This window comes from Branchiostoma belcheri, unplaced genomic scaffold (genome assembly GCF_001625305.1).
Source record: "Branchiostoma belcheri isolate BF01 breed outbred unplaced genomic scaffold, Haploidv18h27 scaffold97, whole genome shotgun sequence".
Classification (NCBI taxonomy): domain Eukaryota; kingdom Metazoa; phylum Chordata; class Leptocardii; order Amphioxiformes; family Branchiostomatidae; genus Branchiostoma; species Branchiostoma belcheri.
Window position 1 is genome coordinate 1,286,029 of NW_017804653.1, and position 20,235 is coordinate 1,306,263.

At 41.6% G+C, this 20,235-nt stretch overlaps 4 protein-coding genes across 6 annotated transcripts in view; 1 reads left to right on the top strand and 3 right to left on the bottom strand.

The window, feature by feature from the left end:
- Positions 1–1,928: 1,928 nt before the first annotated feature.
- Positions 1,929–4,859, top strand: LOC109461918 (carbohydrate sulfotransferase 1-like). 3 transcript variants are annotated; one of them, XM_019758399.1, is made up of 2 exons: positions 1,929–1,976; positions 3,029–4,859. In XM_019758399.1, the coding sequence occupies exon 2, from the start codon at positions 3,137–3,139 to the stop codon at positions 4,346–4,348; it is 1,212 nt and encodes a 403-aa protein (XP_019613958.1). In that variant the 5' UTR covers positions 1,929–1,976; positions 3,029–3,136; the 3' UTR covers positions 4,349–4,859. The 3 variants fall into 3 exon arrangements, with proteins under 3 accessions (XP_019613958.1, XP_019613957.1, XP_019613956.1); XM_019758398.1 differs by lacking the exon at positions 1,929–1,976 and adding an exon at positions 2,081–2,352; XM_019758397.1 differs by lacking the exon at positions 1,929–1,976 and adding an exon at positions 2,389–2,537.
- Positions 4,860–5,157: 298 nt separating this feature from the next.
- On the bottom strand, positions 5,158–6,551 carry LOC109461919 (carbohydrate sulfotransferase 3-like). Its single transcript, XM_019758400.1, has one exon. The coding sequence runs from the start codon at positions 6,549–6,551 to the stop codon at positions 5,322–5,324; it is 1,230 nt and encodes a 409-aa protein (XP_019613959.1). The 3' UTR covers positions 5,158–5,321.
- A 1,809-nt stretch (positions 6,552–8,360) lies between these two features.
- LOC109461915 (carbohydrate sulfotransferase 1-like) lies at positions 8,361–14,653 on the bottom strand. Its single transcript, XM_019758392.1, has 2 exons — positions 14,537–14,653; positions 8,361–10,292 (listed from the first exon to the last, which is right to left on the bottom strand). The coding sequence occupies exon 2, from the start codon at positions 10,067–10,069 to the stop codon at positions 8,696–8,698; it is 1,374 nt and encodes a 457-aa protein (XP_019613951.1). The 5' UTR covers positions 10,070–10,292; positions 14,537–14,653; the 3' UTR covers positions 8,361–8,695.
- Positions 14,654–15,562: 909 nt separating this feature from the next.
- LOC109461900 (vacuolar protein sorting-associated protein 8 homolog) overlaps positions 15,563–20,235 on the bottom strand; it is a 24,997-nt gene continuing 20,324 nt past the window's right edge. Inside the window, exons 23-28 of the mRNA XM_019758377.1 lie at positions 20,041–20,227; positions 19,446–19,609; positions 18,714–18,880; positions 18,039–18,207; positions 17,582–17,690; positions 15,563–16,208 (exon numbers count right to left, since the gene is read on the bottom strand). Coding sequence (XP_019613936.1) covers positions 16,048–16,208; positions 17,582–17,690; positions 18,039–18,207; positions 18,714–18,880; positions 19,446–19,609; positions 20,041–20,227 — 957 coding nt within the window. The 3' untranslated portion in view covers positions 15,563–16,047. The remainder of the gene's footprint in view (positions 16,209–17,581; positions 17,691–18,038; positions 18,208–18,713; positions 18,881–19,445; positions 19,610–20,040; positions 20,228–20,235) is intronic.

The window sequence follows — 20,235 nt, forward strand, 5'->3', positions numbered from 1 at the left end:
GAACAGGTGGTGGGCGTGCGCGTTGTAGTTTTGAATAACTTTTATGATATTAGTGTCTTTCGTGAGCCATTTAATAGTTGCCATAAGCATATATTAGTCAGTGGCGAGGAGCGCTGTCCACACTTGGACGTTTAATTTCGCGCCGTAAAAACTTATTAGGGGGAGGGGGGGGGGCTAATCAGTTACTACGTCATAGTTACGTCAGCCATAGGTAAAAGTGACCCTGCAGTTTCGAGACAAATCGCCAGAGGCCACTGCTACACTGTCCATAGGTCAGGTTTCGTCCTGACGTTTCGCCGACGTCAGGACGTTTTGCAGTCAAGGGAACGACTATTTCATACTCTAACACTAATTAATTCTAACAATAGCGATATTAATCATAACAACTAAATTTCAGCTAAAATTATAGGACGGCAAACCATAACAGGAAACCGCAATTTCGGCGGTGTTTTCGGGAATGTTGCTACGAAGTGTATGGCTGAGTCAGCTGATACTGGCTATCACTTCATTTTATATGATCTCACGGCCAAGCCTGTACAAGGCTATCAGTCCCCTTTGAGTGCGCCACGGTCAGTTAACATTCGATCCTTCTGAATATCGCCGCAAAATCAGGCTGTTCCAGGCTACGAGATCTTTCTGAAAAGCCGCACGGTCAAGCCTATTCCTGGTGCTGACCTTGGTGCTGATCAAGAGGCCCGGAGCAGAGAAACCCTACAGAGTGTGATAAATCACTAGAGGTCGCTTGTGCATGGTCTAGCATTGTTTACCTCGAGCTCGAGTGCAGTGATTCATATGCAAATCGTATTTTCTACCACTGTACTGCTGTACAATTCGTCTGCGTGATTATATCTGTTTTCACCCCAAGTTATGGTTGCCCCTTATGCTTGTCTGCTCTGTCAACTCAGTGTACGGAGGGTCGGTGTTCTTCAAATCCCGCTAAATACTCCACAACGCGACCAATTCTACCGTGTCGCGCACCAAACACAACCGGGCCGCCATGTTTGTTTACATGTTACTCTAGGTTTCTTTTAGCATAAAAACAAAGGAGTTTCGAAGGAGTCTCACATAGGGGATGATTGCGTACTGCACTTCTTCGTACTTCTGTCGTAGGACGATCAAGATCTCGTATATTGTCCAAAAGAAAATTAAATCTATAAGAATCGGAACAATGTAAACTTACGAGCAAGAAGAGGGGTGTGCAAGGGGTGATTGTTAGCGAAATATTCCACTATACCGGGATTCGGTAAATCTCTATTTTAGCCCCTGAAGTCGAAACCTGGGAACGAGTCACTAACACATGTGGTTGCGTGATTGCGTCATGCCCCCCTCCCCCTAATAAGCTTTTACAGCGCGAAATTTGGAACTAAACGTCCAAATGTGGCCAGCGCTCCTCGCCACTGACTAATATATACTTATGGCAACTATTAAATGGCTCACGAAATACACGAATATCATAAAACTTGTTCAAAACTACAACGCAAACGCACGCACGTCCACCTGTTCTAGAGTGCATATTTTATTGTCCTGCAATACCGATGAAAATTGATAGGTGCTTCTAGGGCGCTTTTGATCCATGCGGTGCCAACTGGAGGGTGCACTTTTTAACACGGATAATAGGGGTCGCTTCCAGCAACACCGTAACTGACGCCAGATTTTCGATGCTGGTTAGTTCATTGTTTGTTTGTTTGCTTGTTGTATTTTAGACCCTTTCCACAACTACCCTATCCTATACAACTGCCTGGTGGGGCCGTAGGAATTTTGTAGCCATTAAGAATTGATAGGAAAACGCTCAGACAACTGGTTCGTTTGCTTGTTTGTTTGTTTGTTTTATAACATGTCTCATTATTGAACACTATTACTCGTTGATTTACACAGATACAGTGCCCCAGAAGTGACGCTAACAACCACACAGGCCGCCCATACTACACCAAGACCTCTTATAGGAATAAAGAAGGGAGTTATCACATCATTTACAGGTAATTCTGTGGCGTATTAGATCGACAAGCGGTTATACGATATGTTATGGTTCATATCTGGGTAATCAGGATACCATAATGATGATGATGATGACGAGCCTCCCAGATCGGTTTGGAGAGGTCAAAGGTTCAAGTGTACTATGCCCTGATATTCCAAATAGTACACAAAAGCCTCACATGTGTGAAACACAGAGCCGAACCCTACATCTGCTTGAAGTTGAGTGGTGCAATGGACGACCCAGACACGCCAACAACGGACGGTCCCCTTCGTGTGCACTCGAGCAGGGGTGAACCAGTTTACTGCATTCACAATACTAGTATAAGATTTTGTTGACCGAACCAGACACCACTCTCCCGTCGTCTGCGCGATTAAAAGGTAACATTATTGTTGTCATCAACACTTGGGTCTAGACACATGGCATGGTAGACCGGTTTTTCTAGTGATGACGTACTTCCGGTGAGGGCATGTCGAGCTGTTGGCGCACCTGATTCAGAAATAGTCTAGTATAATGTAACAGCTACCTGCCTGTTAACAAGATTTTCACGGTTCTATCTGCAAAGGTAAGAGGTTCTCCTAGCTGTAGGTTTGTAGGGAATTACCATGTAAAATCGGATGTGCTATTTCGTATCGCCCGGCCATTTTGTATTTGCATTGCTTGTCTGACAATGTTTTTAAATTAATGACCTTTAATGCCACTTGTTGCGACCTTAAAGTTTTAATCAAAGACATGCTTGTTTGTTTGTTTGTTTTGATATGTAATGTTATGGTTGAACTGCAATGTGTACTTTGTATATAAGTAGGCAATTTACTAGTAATTGGTGAGTGTGACTGATCTTCGAAAGGTTTATCCAGGACAAGATTCAAATGAACATTGTCTAAGTTCAAGATGGCGTCATTTGTGACGTCATGTATGACGTGTCCTCGCGTCGAATGAGGTCACAGCCAGCACTAGTACTAGCATTGTAAATGTCAGAGCAACGTTCTGTCATTAATGCAGAAATTTAAGCTTTTCCCACGCGTTTGTAAAACTCTTTCACTCTGCCTTTTTCAGGTGTAGGAAGACGCATCCACAATTGAAGATTCTTTCGCTACAACCTACAAAAAATTCAGATATCTATCAGAAAATTTGCTCATATATAACAGTTGCACTTCTTGAAATATGATAAGGAAATTGCTATTTCGTAATCCTAGAAGACTGTTGCTAATAGTCTTGTTCCTTGCGTCTTCGAGTTACTTGTACCTTTCGTTGACTCTTAAATGTCTGGTACAAGATGAGCAAACTAAGGCACGAGATCTGTCTGAACTTGTGAGCGAACCGTCGGAGCAGAAATCAGGAACACCAGCATTCCCAGCGGCTCACAGGCGAACTGCAGTCGTAATAGTCGCTCCAATGCGAAGTGGATCGACGTTCGTTGGAGAACTGTTCAACCAACACTCTGACGCCTTCTACGTCTTCGAACCGTTTTGGGCCGTTGAGAATTATGCAAACAAAACTTACAGCAACGCTCTAGAAATGAAAGTCGCATTCCTAAAAGGAATATCATCATGTAAATTTGGTGACATTCGGGACATCATGAGATATTACCTCACAACTAAAGGCATGGGAGTTTATAAAACTTGTAAAACAATAGACAATATGTGTGCAAGGTATAGAAACCAAACGAAAGGAAAGATCACAGTGGCTCAGAGATGTCCAGTACCGCCTAACTTGCTACCAAACGTCCTGAGGTCTACTTGCGAATCAAAACAATTCACGGCAATAAAAACAATACGACTGGACGATGTGACGCATCTACAACCACTACTACAAGACAGGGAGTTGGACTTTAAGATTATCCAACTGGTGAGAGACCCAAGAGGAGTCATATCTTCACGAATCGCTTTGAGTCGGAAGAACGTCTCTCTCCTACAGTCGACTCTGAACACCAAAGTGGACAGGGAAGAAGTACGGGAACTCTGTGACAGCATGGTGCGGAACGCACAGCCCTACAAGACCGAAGAGAGCTGGGTTCGGGGCCGGTACGCTTTGGTACGGTACGAAGATGTTGGCCTACAACCTCTGGACATGATGGACAAATTATACAACTTCATCGGCGTTAAACCACAGGCAAACATCTCAGAATGGATCAAAGCACACACCAAAACAGCAAAGAGGAAGAGAGATAGAAACGACCCATTTGGAACCATCAAAGACCCCGTACAGGCGTGCAACCAGTGGCGGCTGAAATTGACGTTAGATGAAGTTAAACTGATACAGTCCCAATGTCAGGAAGCCATGTCCATGTTTGGTTACAAAGACGTTATTTCCGCAAAGCAAATGAGTAACAAATCTGTCGATCTTTACGATATAAGAACATCTATAGTTCTCTAGTATCATATTTATTGCTCAGCTTCATTGTATCTAAGCCGCTTTAGGACATTTTGAAATGCTATAGGTTCTCCCAGTAACATATTACGACCTATATGTGTCACTCAAATGGATACTTTAATAGAATCAATGGTTGGCAATTCAAAAGGAATAAGAAAACAGAGCGGAAGGTAGAAATAGTGAACTTAGAGCTGATAAGGGCAAAATATATAGATGACAGTTCATGTATAGATGTGCTGATCATGGCCATGTTTGAATGCTTTGTAACACTACATGTATGGAACATGCAATCACTGGAATATATGTTGCCATAGTAATTAAACCTTGTGAATTAGAAGAGAATGGCCACAGTAGACAAGTGGTCACTACAGGCAGGGGTTTTAGTGCTCAAGTGAATGGTCTGAAAAATAACATGAGAGCACAGAAATGCTCTATTTAAGTATATCGCCTTTTGTTGTATTGTTTGGAGTGGATGTCTGTGGGAATGAATGAAAAGCAGGACAATTCGTGTTTATCAATGTTTCATGTCTTTCCTTCAACACATGTACATAACCTATGTATACAACTTTCGTGGCTTTTTGTTGATATTAAAGGAATGTAAATTATATAACGGCAAATTTATACACAGACACCAAGCATTGTACACTGTAAATAATGTGAGATACAATTAAAAAAGACCTAATTTGAGAACATTCTTGAAGTAAATATTAACGCAATGAATTCATTTAAGTCAACATTGGTTTGATAAAGATATCTTACTGTACATAACATATGCTACATGCATACATGCATGCTACATGCATACACAGGCCTATTTTTTTGGCGACGCCTGAGGTGCAGAGGCATTTCTGAACGTCATATACAGTAGCTTGGACCTAGTTATGACTGTTATATACTTAACATCTTTGCTCCTTTACTGACATAGCTGAACCACAGTGAAAGTCTGGATTACATTTCTTTTAGGGAATTTTAGCAGTTAGGGAATCAAAGAATACCGATCTTTGTAAAGGTTAAGAGAAGGATCTCTAAGCTCTTCTTTTGTTTTGACCCATGGATAATGAAATAGCTCCAATGCCTTCTTACAATTAGACTGTATAGTGTGTACTTGATAGATACTAAGTCGAGACCTCCACTCGTTTGAACTCTTTACCGGGTCTTTCTTAGTTCCAAATGGATTTTCTCTGTCCTTTCTCTTTTTCGCGGCGTGCACGTGGCTCTCAAGCCATTTGGAGACTTCGGTTTTTGCAGGCACGCCGATAAAATTGTACAGTTTCTCCATGGTAGTTATTGGGTGCATACCGACATCCTCGTATCGAAGCATCGCGAATCTTTCTCGTAACCAATCGGTGCTGTTTTTGAAAGGCTCCACAGTTTTGATCATCCAATCACATAGCTGCTTTACTTCCTCCTTGTCGACCTTGCTGTGAAGGACAGTCATAACGGAAACGTTCTTTTTGCTGAGGTTTAGTCGTGACGCAATGACGGCGCGCGGGTCTCTGACCAACTGAATGATTTTGAAATTCAAATCGGTTTGTTCTGTCAACGGTTGGAGAAGGTTTATGTCGTCCAAACGGATTGTTTTAATCGCCGTGAACTGTTTTGCCTCACAAGTTCTTTGCAGAACGCTTGGAAGCTTTACGTCTGGGATGGGGCATCGTTTGGGCCAGGTGGCGTTTTCACGTTTGTCTCGGAATCTATCGCACATCTTGTCAACTGTTTGACACGTCTTCATCACACCCAAGCCTGGCGTGGTGAGGTAAAACTTCATGATGTTCTTTATTTTATCAAATCTACAAGAAGAAACTCCCCGCAGAAGTTCTAGTTGCATTCCTGGGTTGTTCTTGTAAGTTTTGTTCCTGTGGTTTTCCAGGGCCCAAAGTGGTTCGAAGATGTAGAATGCGCCTGGATGTTGGTTGAAAATCTCACCGACAAAAGTGGACCCGCTTCTCATTTGAGTGATGATTATAACTGCAGTTCGTTTTGTATCCGTTGGGGGCGCCAACGCACTTGATTTGTCCAGGATTTCTGTATCTTCAGCGTTCTTTTCCAGAACCTCAACTGCAGCTTGTCCCATGGCTTGAAGAGTCGCCAAGACATACAGATAGGCAACGGATCCAAACAGAAGAATCAGAAGAAGCATAGTTCTTAAATTGAGAAATAGAATTGCTTTAACAATACCAAGGAGGTTAACTTTACAAGAACGCATGTTTTGCTGTATTCAGTCCTTCTTGCAAATGGTGATTGAAAACAATAAGGTTAAAAACTCATTGGAACCTATCAACATGAAATGGGGAAGACTGAGTCTCGTCACTGTGGTGGTTCCACTTCTTCGCGACTTGTTACTTATGTTAGTCCTGGCCGGTGTCTTTGCCAACCATATGTGGTCATGTAGAGAGCAGGCCTGCAACGGACAAACAAAACAGCTGAAATAAATTGTCACACTAGTGTATGGTAAATTTAGTCTGTCATTCACTATTTGAACACAAAAATGTGCAGTTCATTACCACTGATCTCTTTTTTCACTTCCATGATTTCACGTCAACTACGAACACTGTGTCCTACACAGTACCCTACATTGTACCTCGTAATCCTATACACATTTCACACGCATGGCCAGTTTCGGCCAAGTTTCTACCAAATGATGTTGTCCAAGTCCTACTCAGTGTTGAAAGCACACATTTTGACCTTGAAGAACTGCCAACCTTCGTCTGTATGTCTACAGACCACTGACATGGAATAAACTCTCTCTGCAACAAAGCATACCCATACACTATGGTTTTCAATAACTCAGTGACTGTGATAATAGCACACGATGCATGCATCTATGTGAAGGGTGGTTGTGACTGTTTCTTAGGTACCACTGGATAACATTAACAATTACGATAGCACAGCCTATTTTCCCTGATTCGTATTCGTATGGCTTACCAATAAATTAAAACTATTTGGCCGGTTCTGACACGCGTGTAGATGCCATGATATCGCCTGAGGGATTGTTCTCATTCTACTAAACAATACCTCCTACCTGCACGTAGTATAAACAACAAATATTCACGAGATTGCGATCAGAAAAGGCCCGTCCTTCATTCCCTGCATCTTTCCAGACGATAGGATTACATGCGAAGAATGCAGGATGTGCCTTGGTAGCTTAAGTCAGGCGGAAGTTAGAAATTTAAAATCTGCCTGATACCATAATAACCTTGCCGATAGCGTAAGAAAACTGCTTACCTCTACTGGCTCTAGGGTTGGTCTAGCGATGGTACGTGAGATATGTGGGTACCGATTCTTTGTAAAACCGAACGAAGGTCGTCTTAATTGACGCGCCAGTCTTAATTAAACTTATCGGTGAAAAACCCTCAGTCCTTATTGTCGAGAGTTCACGAGAGCGTCCCCTTCAATGAGAGCGTGCGTCACTGAGAAGAATGAGACAAGTAAACCGGTTGGACGTGTGGTGACCTTTTCAACAATTTATCATAGGTGTGACATTCATGAGTTCGCGTTTGTAAACATGCAGTAGGAAGGAACGTATGGAAGTTAAGATTGAGAGGATATTTCTTGAATTACAAGTGGAAGATGATAACACATCCATTACACATGTATTAGGTTTCTGGGGTAGGAATTTGGTGTCGATTTTTGAGGATACGAAATTGTTTACGAAATGCAACAGGTGTCATAGGTTAAAGTGCAAAGTGTCAAAACAATGCTACACTCCCTGAGGCGGGGGAGTTACAAATAATTGCAGTGTCAGGGAATCATCAAAATAACACACAGACTGTACACAGTTATAGACAGACACACACGCACGCACGCACACACACACACACACACACACACACACACGCGCGGCGCGCCGCACTCACACACACATACACACACACACACGCACGCACGCACGCACGCACGCACACACACACACACACACACACACACACACACACACATACACACACACACGCACAACTAAGAATAGACAACTAAATTCGACACAGTGAATATGGATGCTACGGTGTAAGTTCTGTGAAAATATATTATTTCGCCCACGTAGTAACTTGGTTATCATATTTCAGGTAAAGTTCTTGGTTGAATATCATACACTTACTGACTTTCCACATTCCTTACAATAATTCTAATTGAAATGTGTTCTTTGAACACGTGCAGGCCGGTTACAAACTTTGACCGTGGCCACGCTGGATAGGTATACAATACATGGGGATATATTTGCTACCATATTTTACATCAGATATACAACCAATGATTTGAAGTCACCTACACGTTCCAGAAGGAAAAGTACAGGTTCATTTTGAATTCGCCTGATATTCGTTTGAAGAACACCTACATACAAGAAAAAGATATCTAGAAAAGTAGAGGCGGTCTTTTCTTGTACAGACTGACAGATATGTCTTTTAGTTCTTCATTCGACTCCACAAATTTGTAGTTGAACAACGTCATCGCTTCCTTGCATTCTGATTGGATGATTTCAACCTGTTGGAAACTTAACCGTGTCCGCCATTCGTTCGCGGTTTTCTCCGAGTCTTTTTTGGTTCCGAACGGATCTTTTCTGTCCTTGAGTTTTTTGGACGTTTTGGTGTGACTGCCGAGCCATTTGGAGACATCTCTAGACATTGGTATGTTTATTAACCTGTAGAATCTGGCCATTGTGGTGATAGGGTCCAAGCCAACATCTTCATATCGAACCAAAGCGTACCGCTTGCGCAGCCATTCTCTTTTCTCTCGGTAAGGTTGCATGTTTGTCGTCATCCAGTTGCAGACAGCTCGTACTTCGGTCCTGTCGACGTCGTCGTGCAGTTGGTTTGTGACGGAAACGTTGTTCTTTACCAGGGCAAGTCTTGACGCAATAATCGCCCGCGGATCTCGAACTAACTGGATAATCTTGAAGTCCAACTCAGGATCTTCTGTAAGCGGCTTGAAAAGCGTGATGTCGTTCAGTCGTATGGTCTTGATGGCCGTGAAGGTGTTCTTGATGCAATTCATCTCTAGAATTTCCGTGAACTGGTCGTTAGGGATCGGGCATCTGCCTGGCCACATCGCCGTTTTGTTCCTGTAGCCGTCGCACATTTTGTCTATGGCTTTGCACGTCTTCATCACGCCCAGTTCTTTCGTGGTGAGGTAAAACTGCATGATGTCACGAATTGGTTCAAACCTGCATTTTGACAGCCCTTCCAGTAGTTTCAGTTGCCACTTGGAGCTGTTGTAGGCTTTGTTTTTGTTGTATTCCAGCGCCCAAACCGGTTCGAAGAAGTAGAAGGCTTCAGGATGCTGGTTGAAAATCTCACCCACGAACGTGGAGCCGCTCCTCATCTGGGTCATGACTATGACTGCAGTTCGCTTCTCAGCCGCTGGCGGCGCTTCTGCCTTTGGTGGTGGTTTCTTGCTTGTCCGCGGACGGGCTGACGTAGTCACAGACGAGTCTTGAAAACCGCCAAATATATACTCTAGTGGATCTACTTCATCAGACTGCTCGACTTCTACATCTTTGATGATCAGCTTCGAAACAGATTTTTGATCTTGGAGTTTCTCTGAGATGACTTCTCTCTTATCCCTGGGGCTTCGGACATCTTGGAGCATCCGGCTTAGAATCTTCGAGTCAGTCGGTTCCTCGTAAGGGAAAGTCGCCGCGAGATACGTGTAGGTGGACGTCCCCACGAAAAGGACGAAGAGCAGGATTTTCCTCAGGTTGAGGAGGAGGATTCTTCTGCACACGTGCATCGTTGATAACTTATTTCATCCGTACAGTTTAACTTCAGATTAGGCACGAAAACCCCAGGTTGTGCTAACAGTGAAGGTAGGAATAGGCACAACTCAGTCTACTAGTTCATCAAAACTTGCTTCAGGTACAAGATGAACTGTGGATCATCCCGAATCCTGCTCAATCTTGGTGACCTGATATGACATCAGTAAATGGCTCTTTTACAGCTGTGCAGTTACCAGTCTGAAAAAATAATGTTGAAAATCATATAAAACACATCTTTCTATTAAACTCCACAATACTATATTGAGATACGAGATCTGTAGAAATATCATAACACTCCTTATAACTTTCGACAACTTTTACATGACTCCTTGTCAAAATATGTAGTATTTACCTACAATGTTCACTCTTCAAAACAAATTGTATCTATATAGATCTTACCCCTTTGCATTCCAGTGTATTCCGGTAAATAAGAGGACTGATTCAATCTATTCTGGTGAACAATCCTGTCCAATAGATGACCTCATGATAAGAACAGTTACTATGGAGCATATTGGAATAAATGGTACAACTTCAGCAACGATCTTATGGTAGTTCAGCTTCCTTAGTACTAGTAGTTTAAAGACGTGAATTTGTACAGTGTATACGTAGGTTACACGCTATTACACGAATAAATGTATACCCTGTGCTCTTGTGAACCGTAGTTAATGACTGGGCAATGTCCCTTCGGGCATTTGTTCGTGTTGTGACGTCCCTCGAAGTGCTGGGTACGTCATTCGACATCTACAATGGCGTAAACCAACCTTTTGTATCTAACTTATTTTTCTAATGTAGAAATGTTCTGTGGTTTTCTCACAATTGTTTGACTAATGTCGAACTGATTGAGTTGAGTTTTTATGAAGCTTTTCTATTAATAGTACTTAGTTGACAGACACTGGAACGCAAAAATGAGGTTAATAGTTGTATTTATAGAAGTGCTATTTGCGAATGCTATTGAGTTTTCGCATAGATTTAGTGTACTTAGAACATTGTTCACTTTTCCACTCGTGGACAGAATGAAACATTTCATTTTTCACACTGAGAACTATACATTGTATACCTCCAATTAGGTTTCAAATGTGTTTCCTACCTAAAATATATAGTGTTGGATTCTGTTTAAGAGTACTGAGAAAATGGTAAATATAGCGAAAATACCAACACTTTCTAGTGTTTGAAAGAAACCCTAAGTCACAAATTTTGTTTTTCTTCGTTCGACTGCATAGTGACTTGTTCTACTAGTGTAGATTTGGGGCAGACAACCGGCTAACATTAATTACATGTTTTACATTTGCATGAAAGAAAGATCGATGATCTCAAAACAAAGCTTAGGCATTCCCTGCTCGGTTTAAACTTTGCTGTCTTCATAAGTACGAAGTACAGTAACGTTAAACTGTGTGAAACTGTTATATGTATGATATTGAACAACATAATTACTCGGTATTTAGCAAAGGTTGTTTGCATACATCTAGTACATTTGTACTTTTCATATCCAGAACACAATAGAGTTCTTGTACTTTCATTGTAACATTTCGTGTAGATATACCAGTATATTTTGTTATTATTTTCATACCATGGGTTAACACGAACGAAAGAAGTAACTAGAATTGGAATACGTAGAATGCCTTGATACAATAAGCTTGTTATACCTGATGAATAATACCCGTAACATTTAGTAACAGGTGTTACAAATCATGACGTGTTACAGGAAGTTTTGTCACTTCCTCCTCTCTTCCAGTAAAAGACTTCCTACACCATGTATACGCACAGTTTGTAGTTATTTGTGTTATTTGTTATGCAGCAAGTTTAAACTGTAATTTCCAACACAAGAAATTGGACTCACCCAAATTTTCGACTATACAACTCCAGTCTTTGACAGAAGCGGTGGATTGTTCATTCCTTGACAAAGACTGGGGTTGTACAGTCGAAAATTTGGGTGACTCCAATTTCTTGTGTTGGAAATTACAGTTTAAACTTGCTTCACAATGACCTCTACCAACACAGATGAACTTTCAAGATGTGTTATTTGTTATTGGTCCATATTAGGCTTTTAACACCATAGATACGCACAGTTTGTAGTTATTGAACTTTATTGCTCGACAGTTGTACATGGTACAATGTATGGCATCAATAACAATGTGATCAATACAATCAAGTCTATTCTAAGAGACTACTAGTATTACTACAGGAATATGAACGTAAATGGCGTATGACATGATGTGAGTTAGGCGTTACTATCTGTTACAATACTTTCTCTCTTTTGTAATGCACTACATATATATTGGCCTAGGTACGTAGATATGGAGTCGGGGCACGACATAAGTAAATTGAAAATGTCTATGTTTGTCTTTGGGAGAGGTTTACCAGTTTCACATGTGATCATTTTCATTAATTTTTGTCTATCTAAAGTATATGTAGGACGAAATGATATTCATCTTTGTTATTTGTATCTCAAAACACACACACGAAAAGGCTCGAGTCACGGCAGAGTAATCAAAACTGCACGGGTCATTTAGTTTTCAGGTGACCCGTTCAACAAATCCCTTCATTTAAGCCGCCCTTTCTCTAAAAATACTAAACCAACGACAATGGCAGTTTCTACTGCACTTGGAATGGACAACAAGTGGCAAATTCAGTGTGAAATGCTAGTCAAAGTCTGTTAATATCACGACACATTGAAAGGATGATAGTCCATACATAGCCTCTAGAAAGGGTGTCAATTTCTAATTTGGTTATCAAAACGAAACAAGAACAAAACAACATTATTCTTTTTTTTTTTTGCTTTGTAATCGAGCTGTTTTATTGTGTTTCTAAGATGGTATGATATTTTATCAAAAAGAAGGGCCCACAGGCTTACAAAATCCTTGGCCTCAGATATCAACTAGACAAGTGGAAATTTAAAACTTATATTTGAGAACGAAATAACATTTTTGCTGCGAAGACTTAAAAAGAAAACAAACACATTTGATGACAAATGTACAGTCTTGGTCGCTCCTTTGTAGTCGGCGAGGAGTGTGGTTAAGGTTTCAACACTGACATTTCGGTGTTAGTATATCTGACATTTGCCTGACAAAGAAACAAATTATCCAAACAAAATCCTTGACCTAAGACATTAACTAGACAAGTGAAAAACTTATCTTTGAGAACGAAAGAACATTTTTGTTGCGAGGGCTTAAAAAAGAAAACAAGCTGAAATGTTGTAGTCTTGTTCACCCCATTGTAATCGGCGAAGAGTGTAGTTAGGGTTTCAAAACTAACGTATATACATTTTGGTGTTAGTATATCTGACATTTGTCTGACAAAGAGACAAATTATCCCAAAAAAATCATTGACCTAAGATATTAACTAGAAAAACTTGCTGCGAGGACTTAAAAAAAAACAAGCTGATAACAAATGTAGTAGTCTTGTTCGGCGAAGAGTGTAGTTAGGGTTTCAAAACTAACGTATATACATTTTGGTGTTAGTATATCTGACATTTGGCTGACAAAGAGACACATTATCCAAACAAAGCCACAGGAACATCAGCACACCTAGTTGGTGTAGATTTTGTACAGGTAATTTGCTTAAATTAAAAGGTCACCTTTTTAACTGGCATTTTGCCACCATTAGTTGCACTTACGTATTTTTTACGACCACTGAAAACTTTGGAAGTATCAGCTGCTGTTTCGCTTTCAATGGAAAGAAGAACTGTGTAGTCAGATACAAACTTATGAATAATTTATCATGATATAACCCCACTCCATACACAAGCAAGCAGAATTCACATACTAGATTTTTGTAACCACACTACAATAAAGGGATTTTGTAGTGAATTATTCCACTTGATCACAAATATTGTACCTCTCTAAAACAAAACCTATGCTTCGGCCCCAAAACCTTCACAAAACAATACATGAGACAACGAAATACTTGTTAAAGCATGCACCAAATTTCAGTAACCGACCCCTTCCCTTCCCAAGAAATGCACCAACGGTTGGACTCTATAAAATAAATGTGTATCAGTGTGCCTGTTAATACTTTTAGCTCGACTTCGAGGAATGTTCTTTTTATTATTCAGATTTGTTTTCTATCTGACACATCAAGGAGTGTAAGAAGTTTAGACAACAATTGAAGTACCCAACCCAACATTCCTGCCTGCTATAGAATTCCTCAAGATGTACTATGTACTGTCAACACAAACTACTAGTAACACGCGTCTTTCTGTCTCTTTCAGATTCTAAATTTAACAACCGAGAAAAATTTAACTATTTCTGTCAATAGCCTGCTGACTTAACATATTTCCTGTGAAATTAGGTATTCTTAAAGAACAAAGATGGACATTTTAACCCAACTCAGTCCTGGCACTACTGGCTCCTGAACTCGGTAAGGTAAACTAGTAGTGTACGTACTGTAATTTGGCCTCTAGCCACGTTCCCTAAGTCTGTGTACGTGTTAATGTTAGTACTTACCAGTGTCACGGATTGGCTTGACCGGGGATCAGGTCTAAGTCACCGCTGAAGACCATCGGCTTTTCTTCCACAGAACATTCTACAACCTGGCTGACAGAGACCAACCAAGTGAAGCTGATTTCGTGGTCGAAAAATACTCTGGCCGCATGCGCACGGTTTGGGCATTTTCTGGCAGAAAACCGGTTTGTTCAGTCACGTTCTCACAAGAATGACCCCGCACAATGCATCAAAATTGAATCTTTGAGGCGCCACAAAAACGGTGTTACCTCAGAAGAAAGGATCAACACATGGAGTAGTCTTTTTTAGTAGTCTTATATATTCAACCCTTGTCATCTTTAATAGCAGACACTGTGATAATTTGGGCTAGTAACCGTGATATTGTCGTAGAAAAGTTTTGCTTCATCTGTGAAAGTTAATTATAGCAGTAAATGTCATCGAGACAAATAACAGGTACATACCCCAAGGCATGGGCCAGTCGTTCGGTCATTGCCCCGAAATTACCGTCGTAAATGCGGTGATATTTCAATCCTCAAGGTTACCATTCAAGCGGTTGGTTTGACCGAGGGTCCGCACAAGTCGTTAACAGAACCCTTAACATACATAAGATAGAGATTTGGGACAAATGCAGTGATACCTACATGTAGATGAGTGCGTGCGTTCTTATCTTCTAGATAGGAATGCGTTAAGTAGAGCAATTTGCAATCAGTCAAGGACATATTTAAGACTGGATCCTCGCCAAATAGTCTACAGGGCACCAGAGCTGAGGGGAGGGCTGATCGCGTTTATGACAAGGTCAAGGGCAATAAGGTTTGATCAACAGTGGGACGTGATGAGTTCTTGAACTTGAATTTGACTGGGACAGAGACTTGGAGGTGTCTTTTGTGACGTTTTAAGTGTTTAGTAGTACCTTCATTACCTCACGTTCAAATCACAGACGTAAAATTCAAACAGAGGACAGTGTGAAGACACATCTGTAAAGTCAGACAGTTACCTTATTTTCTTCATTGACAATTACATGTATTACAATGTGATATTTGTGATGTATACAATCATCTCCTCTGAAAAGATTACATCATACGTGCTTGGGGATGTCTGTTATTAGATTAGGCGAGCTAACATTTCATTTGGTTTATTGTCCATCACGACAAAATGCCTCTGCTATTGGAAAAGTCGACCAAGTATGGTAACTACACAATCTGACATCTGTCCTGCTAATCAGTTAACAAGTCAATATCACACAATGTGTTACAATCACATTCAATATCATACTTGAACAGCATATTGTACGCTTCTTAACTTTCTCATTCTGAAATAAATATGTATTTTACAACATCAACCAAATTAATTCATAAACTGTCCAAATATCTGAGTACTGAGAATGCTACCTCTACAAATAAGCATTGATCAAATGACAAAATCAAAAACATAACTTTATGTTCAACTTGTAATAATATTTTTCCTGGTTTAAATCTGTCATTTTCACTGTTGACTGTCACGTGTATGATACACTTCTACTCTATAACTGGAGGAGCAGCAACTTTAAGTTGAAAGTTTTCATTCTGTAAGATACTGGAACTACTACTGAAGATTTTCTTCTGATCTTGAGCCTTGCCGGAGTCTTCATACTTAGCCGCCCGCTTGAGCTCTGCCAGGATGGCCAGTCTTGAAGGACCTTGAAGGATACATTGTGAAGATTAGACATCCAGGTAATAAGATATGCCAAAAAACAGTTACTCAAGCAACTGGATATGATGTTGGAAACATTCAGACGTTTCAGCTAGCATCCACTACCTTTCATCAGTGATACTAGAGAACTTAATGTGCAGAAATTCAGGTTTATAAGAAAGAACTATTGATTGATATGCATATAAGGCCCGATTCACACGATGAAAAATAAAAGTGTCGGGCGTCGTTCGACGCGCGCGCGCGCGCCAAGTCGCCTACGACACTTTCCCGTTTACACACAGGGACCGCAGCTCCCGCTTCGCGCCGCAGATGTGGCGGGCTGTGGCGGTCTGCGTCGCGCTGTGTCACATGTGGTGAACTCTGACCTGCCGCTACGACTGTTCGAATCCCTGATTCTCCGGTACGAGTACTTGAGGTCTCTTATCTTCTTCTGGACTTGTTTGGAGGTCCTATTGTATCCCTCCTGCTTCATGCCCTCGACAATGTCTCCGAAGGCCTCCTTCTTCCTGAAAGTTTCCATTTTGCTCTGAATTCTGTCACAGTTCCACAGCCCGATCAAACAGCGCGTTTCAGCGCTGGTCCAGTTAGATCTGTTGACTGCTGCCATGCTCAGCAAACAAGCAGTAATGCTTTAATAGCAAACAATCCGTACAAAATAATCCGAAGAAACAACTAACAACAAGTAGAAATTGATACAGAAGTGGAATGAATAGATACAAACAGAGGAGCGTGGCGTGGGTTTCAGGCTAGCGCGGGAATGAAGAAATTTGACCTTCTGTGATGCGGAAATGGGCTGCGCGAGCTGCGCGCAACGCAGGTCTGTTTACATGATGTTTTTCCTCACCGCAGACATCCCGCTGTGCTCCGCGACGCACTTGTGGCACCTCCTGAAGGTGCCACAGAAAAAACGACACAAGGCGCCGCGCGGCGGTGGCGGGCCTGTTTATACGATTGAAAAATGTGTCGTACAGCTTGCGCGCGCGCGCGTCGAACGACGCCCGACACATAAAAACAACGCACGTGTGAATCGGGCCTAAGTGAAGAAAATTTTTTTCGGAAGTCTAAAAGAAAAGTTAGACAAATGAAGACAAATCAAATCACTTACCAGTAGATCTAACTCCAAGAAAGCTATCTGCCAACTGTCTAAAAGTGTGACTTCTGTGATTAGTTTGTAGATTATGTTCCCTCATTTGTATGTACTAGTAATGTAAATCTCTTTTTGTGTTAAATGTGTGTGTTTTTACAATGTCATTTGTTGTATGTATCTTTCTTTTTTCGAATGAACCCTGGAAGATTAGCCTTTTGGCTCAAGGGTATCGGAATAAAGAGAATAAAGAGAGAGACAAGTGATAATGAAACCTTTGAAGGACTTCTGCAGCTGTGAGTAGGACAGCTCCTGTTGGGGGGACAGCAGGGCATCGCCATGGGAACGGGGTTGACTGACAGCACCTGATGGGAGGGGCTCAACCTGAAATGGAAAAATAAAAAACATAACACCTGTTTCTTCACTTGACAGTTTGGTTCACATTCTGACTGGTTCACATTGCACTGCAGCACAGGTGTCGCTGCTAGATGCATTCCCAAACGTACAATATATCTACACATATACGTGGTTATTGTAACATTAAATTTTGGTTATTGTAATATTTCTAGGTATGTAAATATTGTACGTTTGGGAATGCATCTATCGCAGTGACACCTGTGCTGCAATGCAATGTGAACCAGTTAGAATTGCCCTGAGGAAGGTCACCGAAATGTCAGCTGTGAATAAAACTCTTGGTTGTGTAAAAAGAGTCTCTTTACTGTCTGTCCCCACCTGTTTGCTGGCTGCGGTTGCACTTGACCATGACAGCGTTCTGCCCCGGCCTGTCTTGGCCTCCCGACGAGCCACGTTACACAGGGAGCAGGACCAATGGGGCGTCCCCTCGATCATGTGACAACAGCCCACCGACTGGAGACACGAGGTGTGGTACGCATGTCCACAGCTGGGGAGGGGGGGGGCAGAATCATCAAGTTACTGGCTAGATCTAAGCAAGAAACAGATGTATTATACTATTACAATACATGTAATGAATAATTATACAGTGTATATCAAATACTAAATGTGGAATATCATTAACTGTAGTGTTGATAGTAAATGGGGAGAGACAAAACAGTTAGGCATATCTATGCTCTCATTAAATCTATCATATCTATGTTATCTCTAGATCTGTACTTATCTATTGTACATGTACATTTAGTATTGTACATGTAGTTCAACAAACAAAAGCTATGCTATCACTAACTCTACCATGTGCATTTTATCACATTAGATCTGCAGTATCATCTACTGTTTACAAAACAGTTAAACATGTAATGTTTCAGCTACATTGCTGCAGAATTTATCATGACTTTGTACAATGTCATGTGCCTTTTCTCTTCTAAAATCAAGTGTATACAATTTTATACACCCTTCACATCCAATAATATGGAAGAACATTACAACCCTTACCTGAAGACTATAACTGAGTCCTGCTCCTCTGTGACAGAGAAGTGTTGCCCACACACCCCACAGTCCTCCTGTTTGGGCACCAGACCTTTGTTGACAGCAGCCCTCAGGTTACACAGGGACCAGTGCAGGTCATGGGACAACAGGCTGTTGGTGGTCTTCAGTAAGGTCTGGGGAAACATGGCAGGAAAACAGTTGATGTGTCTGCGTGTACTATTTACATGTAGCTGTAGTGTAGCCTGGGTTCCATCCTGGTTAGTTTACAACCGCTCCCACAGTGGCTACAGACCAACCAACCAGTCAGTAGCAACTGTGGGAGTGGATGTAAACTAATCAGGATGGAACCCAGGTTAGCTGTATGAGTGTACAAAGTTGACTCAAATGGAAAATACAGTAGTGATTTTGGGCACTCTTCAGTAAAGACTGACATTGGAGGAAAACAGTTGACGCTTCTGAGAGGCTCCTATGTTACCACATCCCTATGTTCTAGCCTAAAATGGGGTAATAAGGAGCAAATTTTGCTGGTAGACCAAGCTTACTTTAATGACATCTTTTTCAATACATCTTTACTTGCTGACTTTTGTCCATCAAAGATGATGGATTAGGCAAAATTTTTGTCATTAAAGAGCGGCAAAATTCTGCCAGTTGATGGAAAGATTGATGGAAAGTGACACTTATCTAGTACTGCACCCACTCTATTGAGAATCTGAGGCCTATCAAAGCCAGTCTCCCCACCTGTTCATAGTTGTAAGTGTCCAGCATCCCGAGCAGTAGTTCCCGTATCTCCCCAAACTTGCCGGTGTTGTAGGCTGGGTCCTGCATGATCTTCTGCAGGATGGAGGGCAGGGCGATGTATCCCATCATGCTGTTCAGCACGTGTCTCGTCAGGTCCTTGTAGGCTGAGGGGTCAACAAGAATACATTTTTTTTTCATTTTTCAATCTTTTACAGTAACTGTTAAACGTTACCATTTAGTAATGCAAGAAAGAGGAAGATGGGGGAACCACAGACCCTACATTTACCCTGTATCTATCCCTATGTTTTAGCCCTGTATCTACCCTGTATCTGTTCCTGTGTGAGACTGTCCCCGTATTTACCCTGTATTTGTTCCTGTGTGAGGCTATCCCTATGTTTTAGCCCTGTATTTACCCTGTATCTGCTCCTGTGTGAGGCTACCCCTGTGTTTTAGCCCTGTATTTACACTGTATCTGCTCCTGTGTCAGACAGTCCCTATATTTACCCTGTATCTGCTCCTGTGTCAGACAGTCCCTATATTTACCCTGTATCTGTTCCTGTGTGAGGCTGTCACTATGTTTTAGCCCTATATTTACCCTGTATCTGCTCCTGTGTCAGACTGTCCCTATGTTTCCTCTGCGGTGCCAGCATGACCTCCATCAGAGGGAACCACAGACCCTCCCGCTCCTCCTCCTTCATCTTCCCAGAGTTCCTCTGCAGGATCTGGATGATGACCAGCAAGTTGGTCTGGACAGAGCTGACCGCCACCTGGGTCTGTGAGTCCTGGGGGG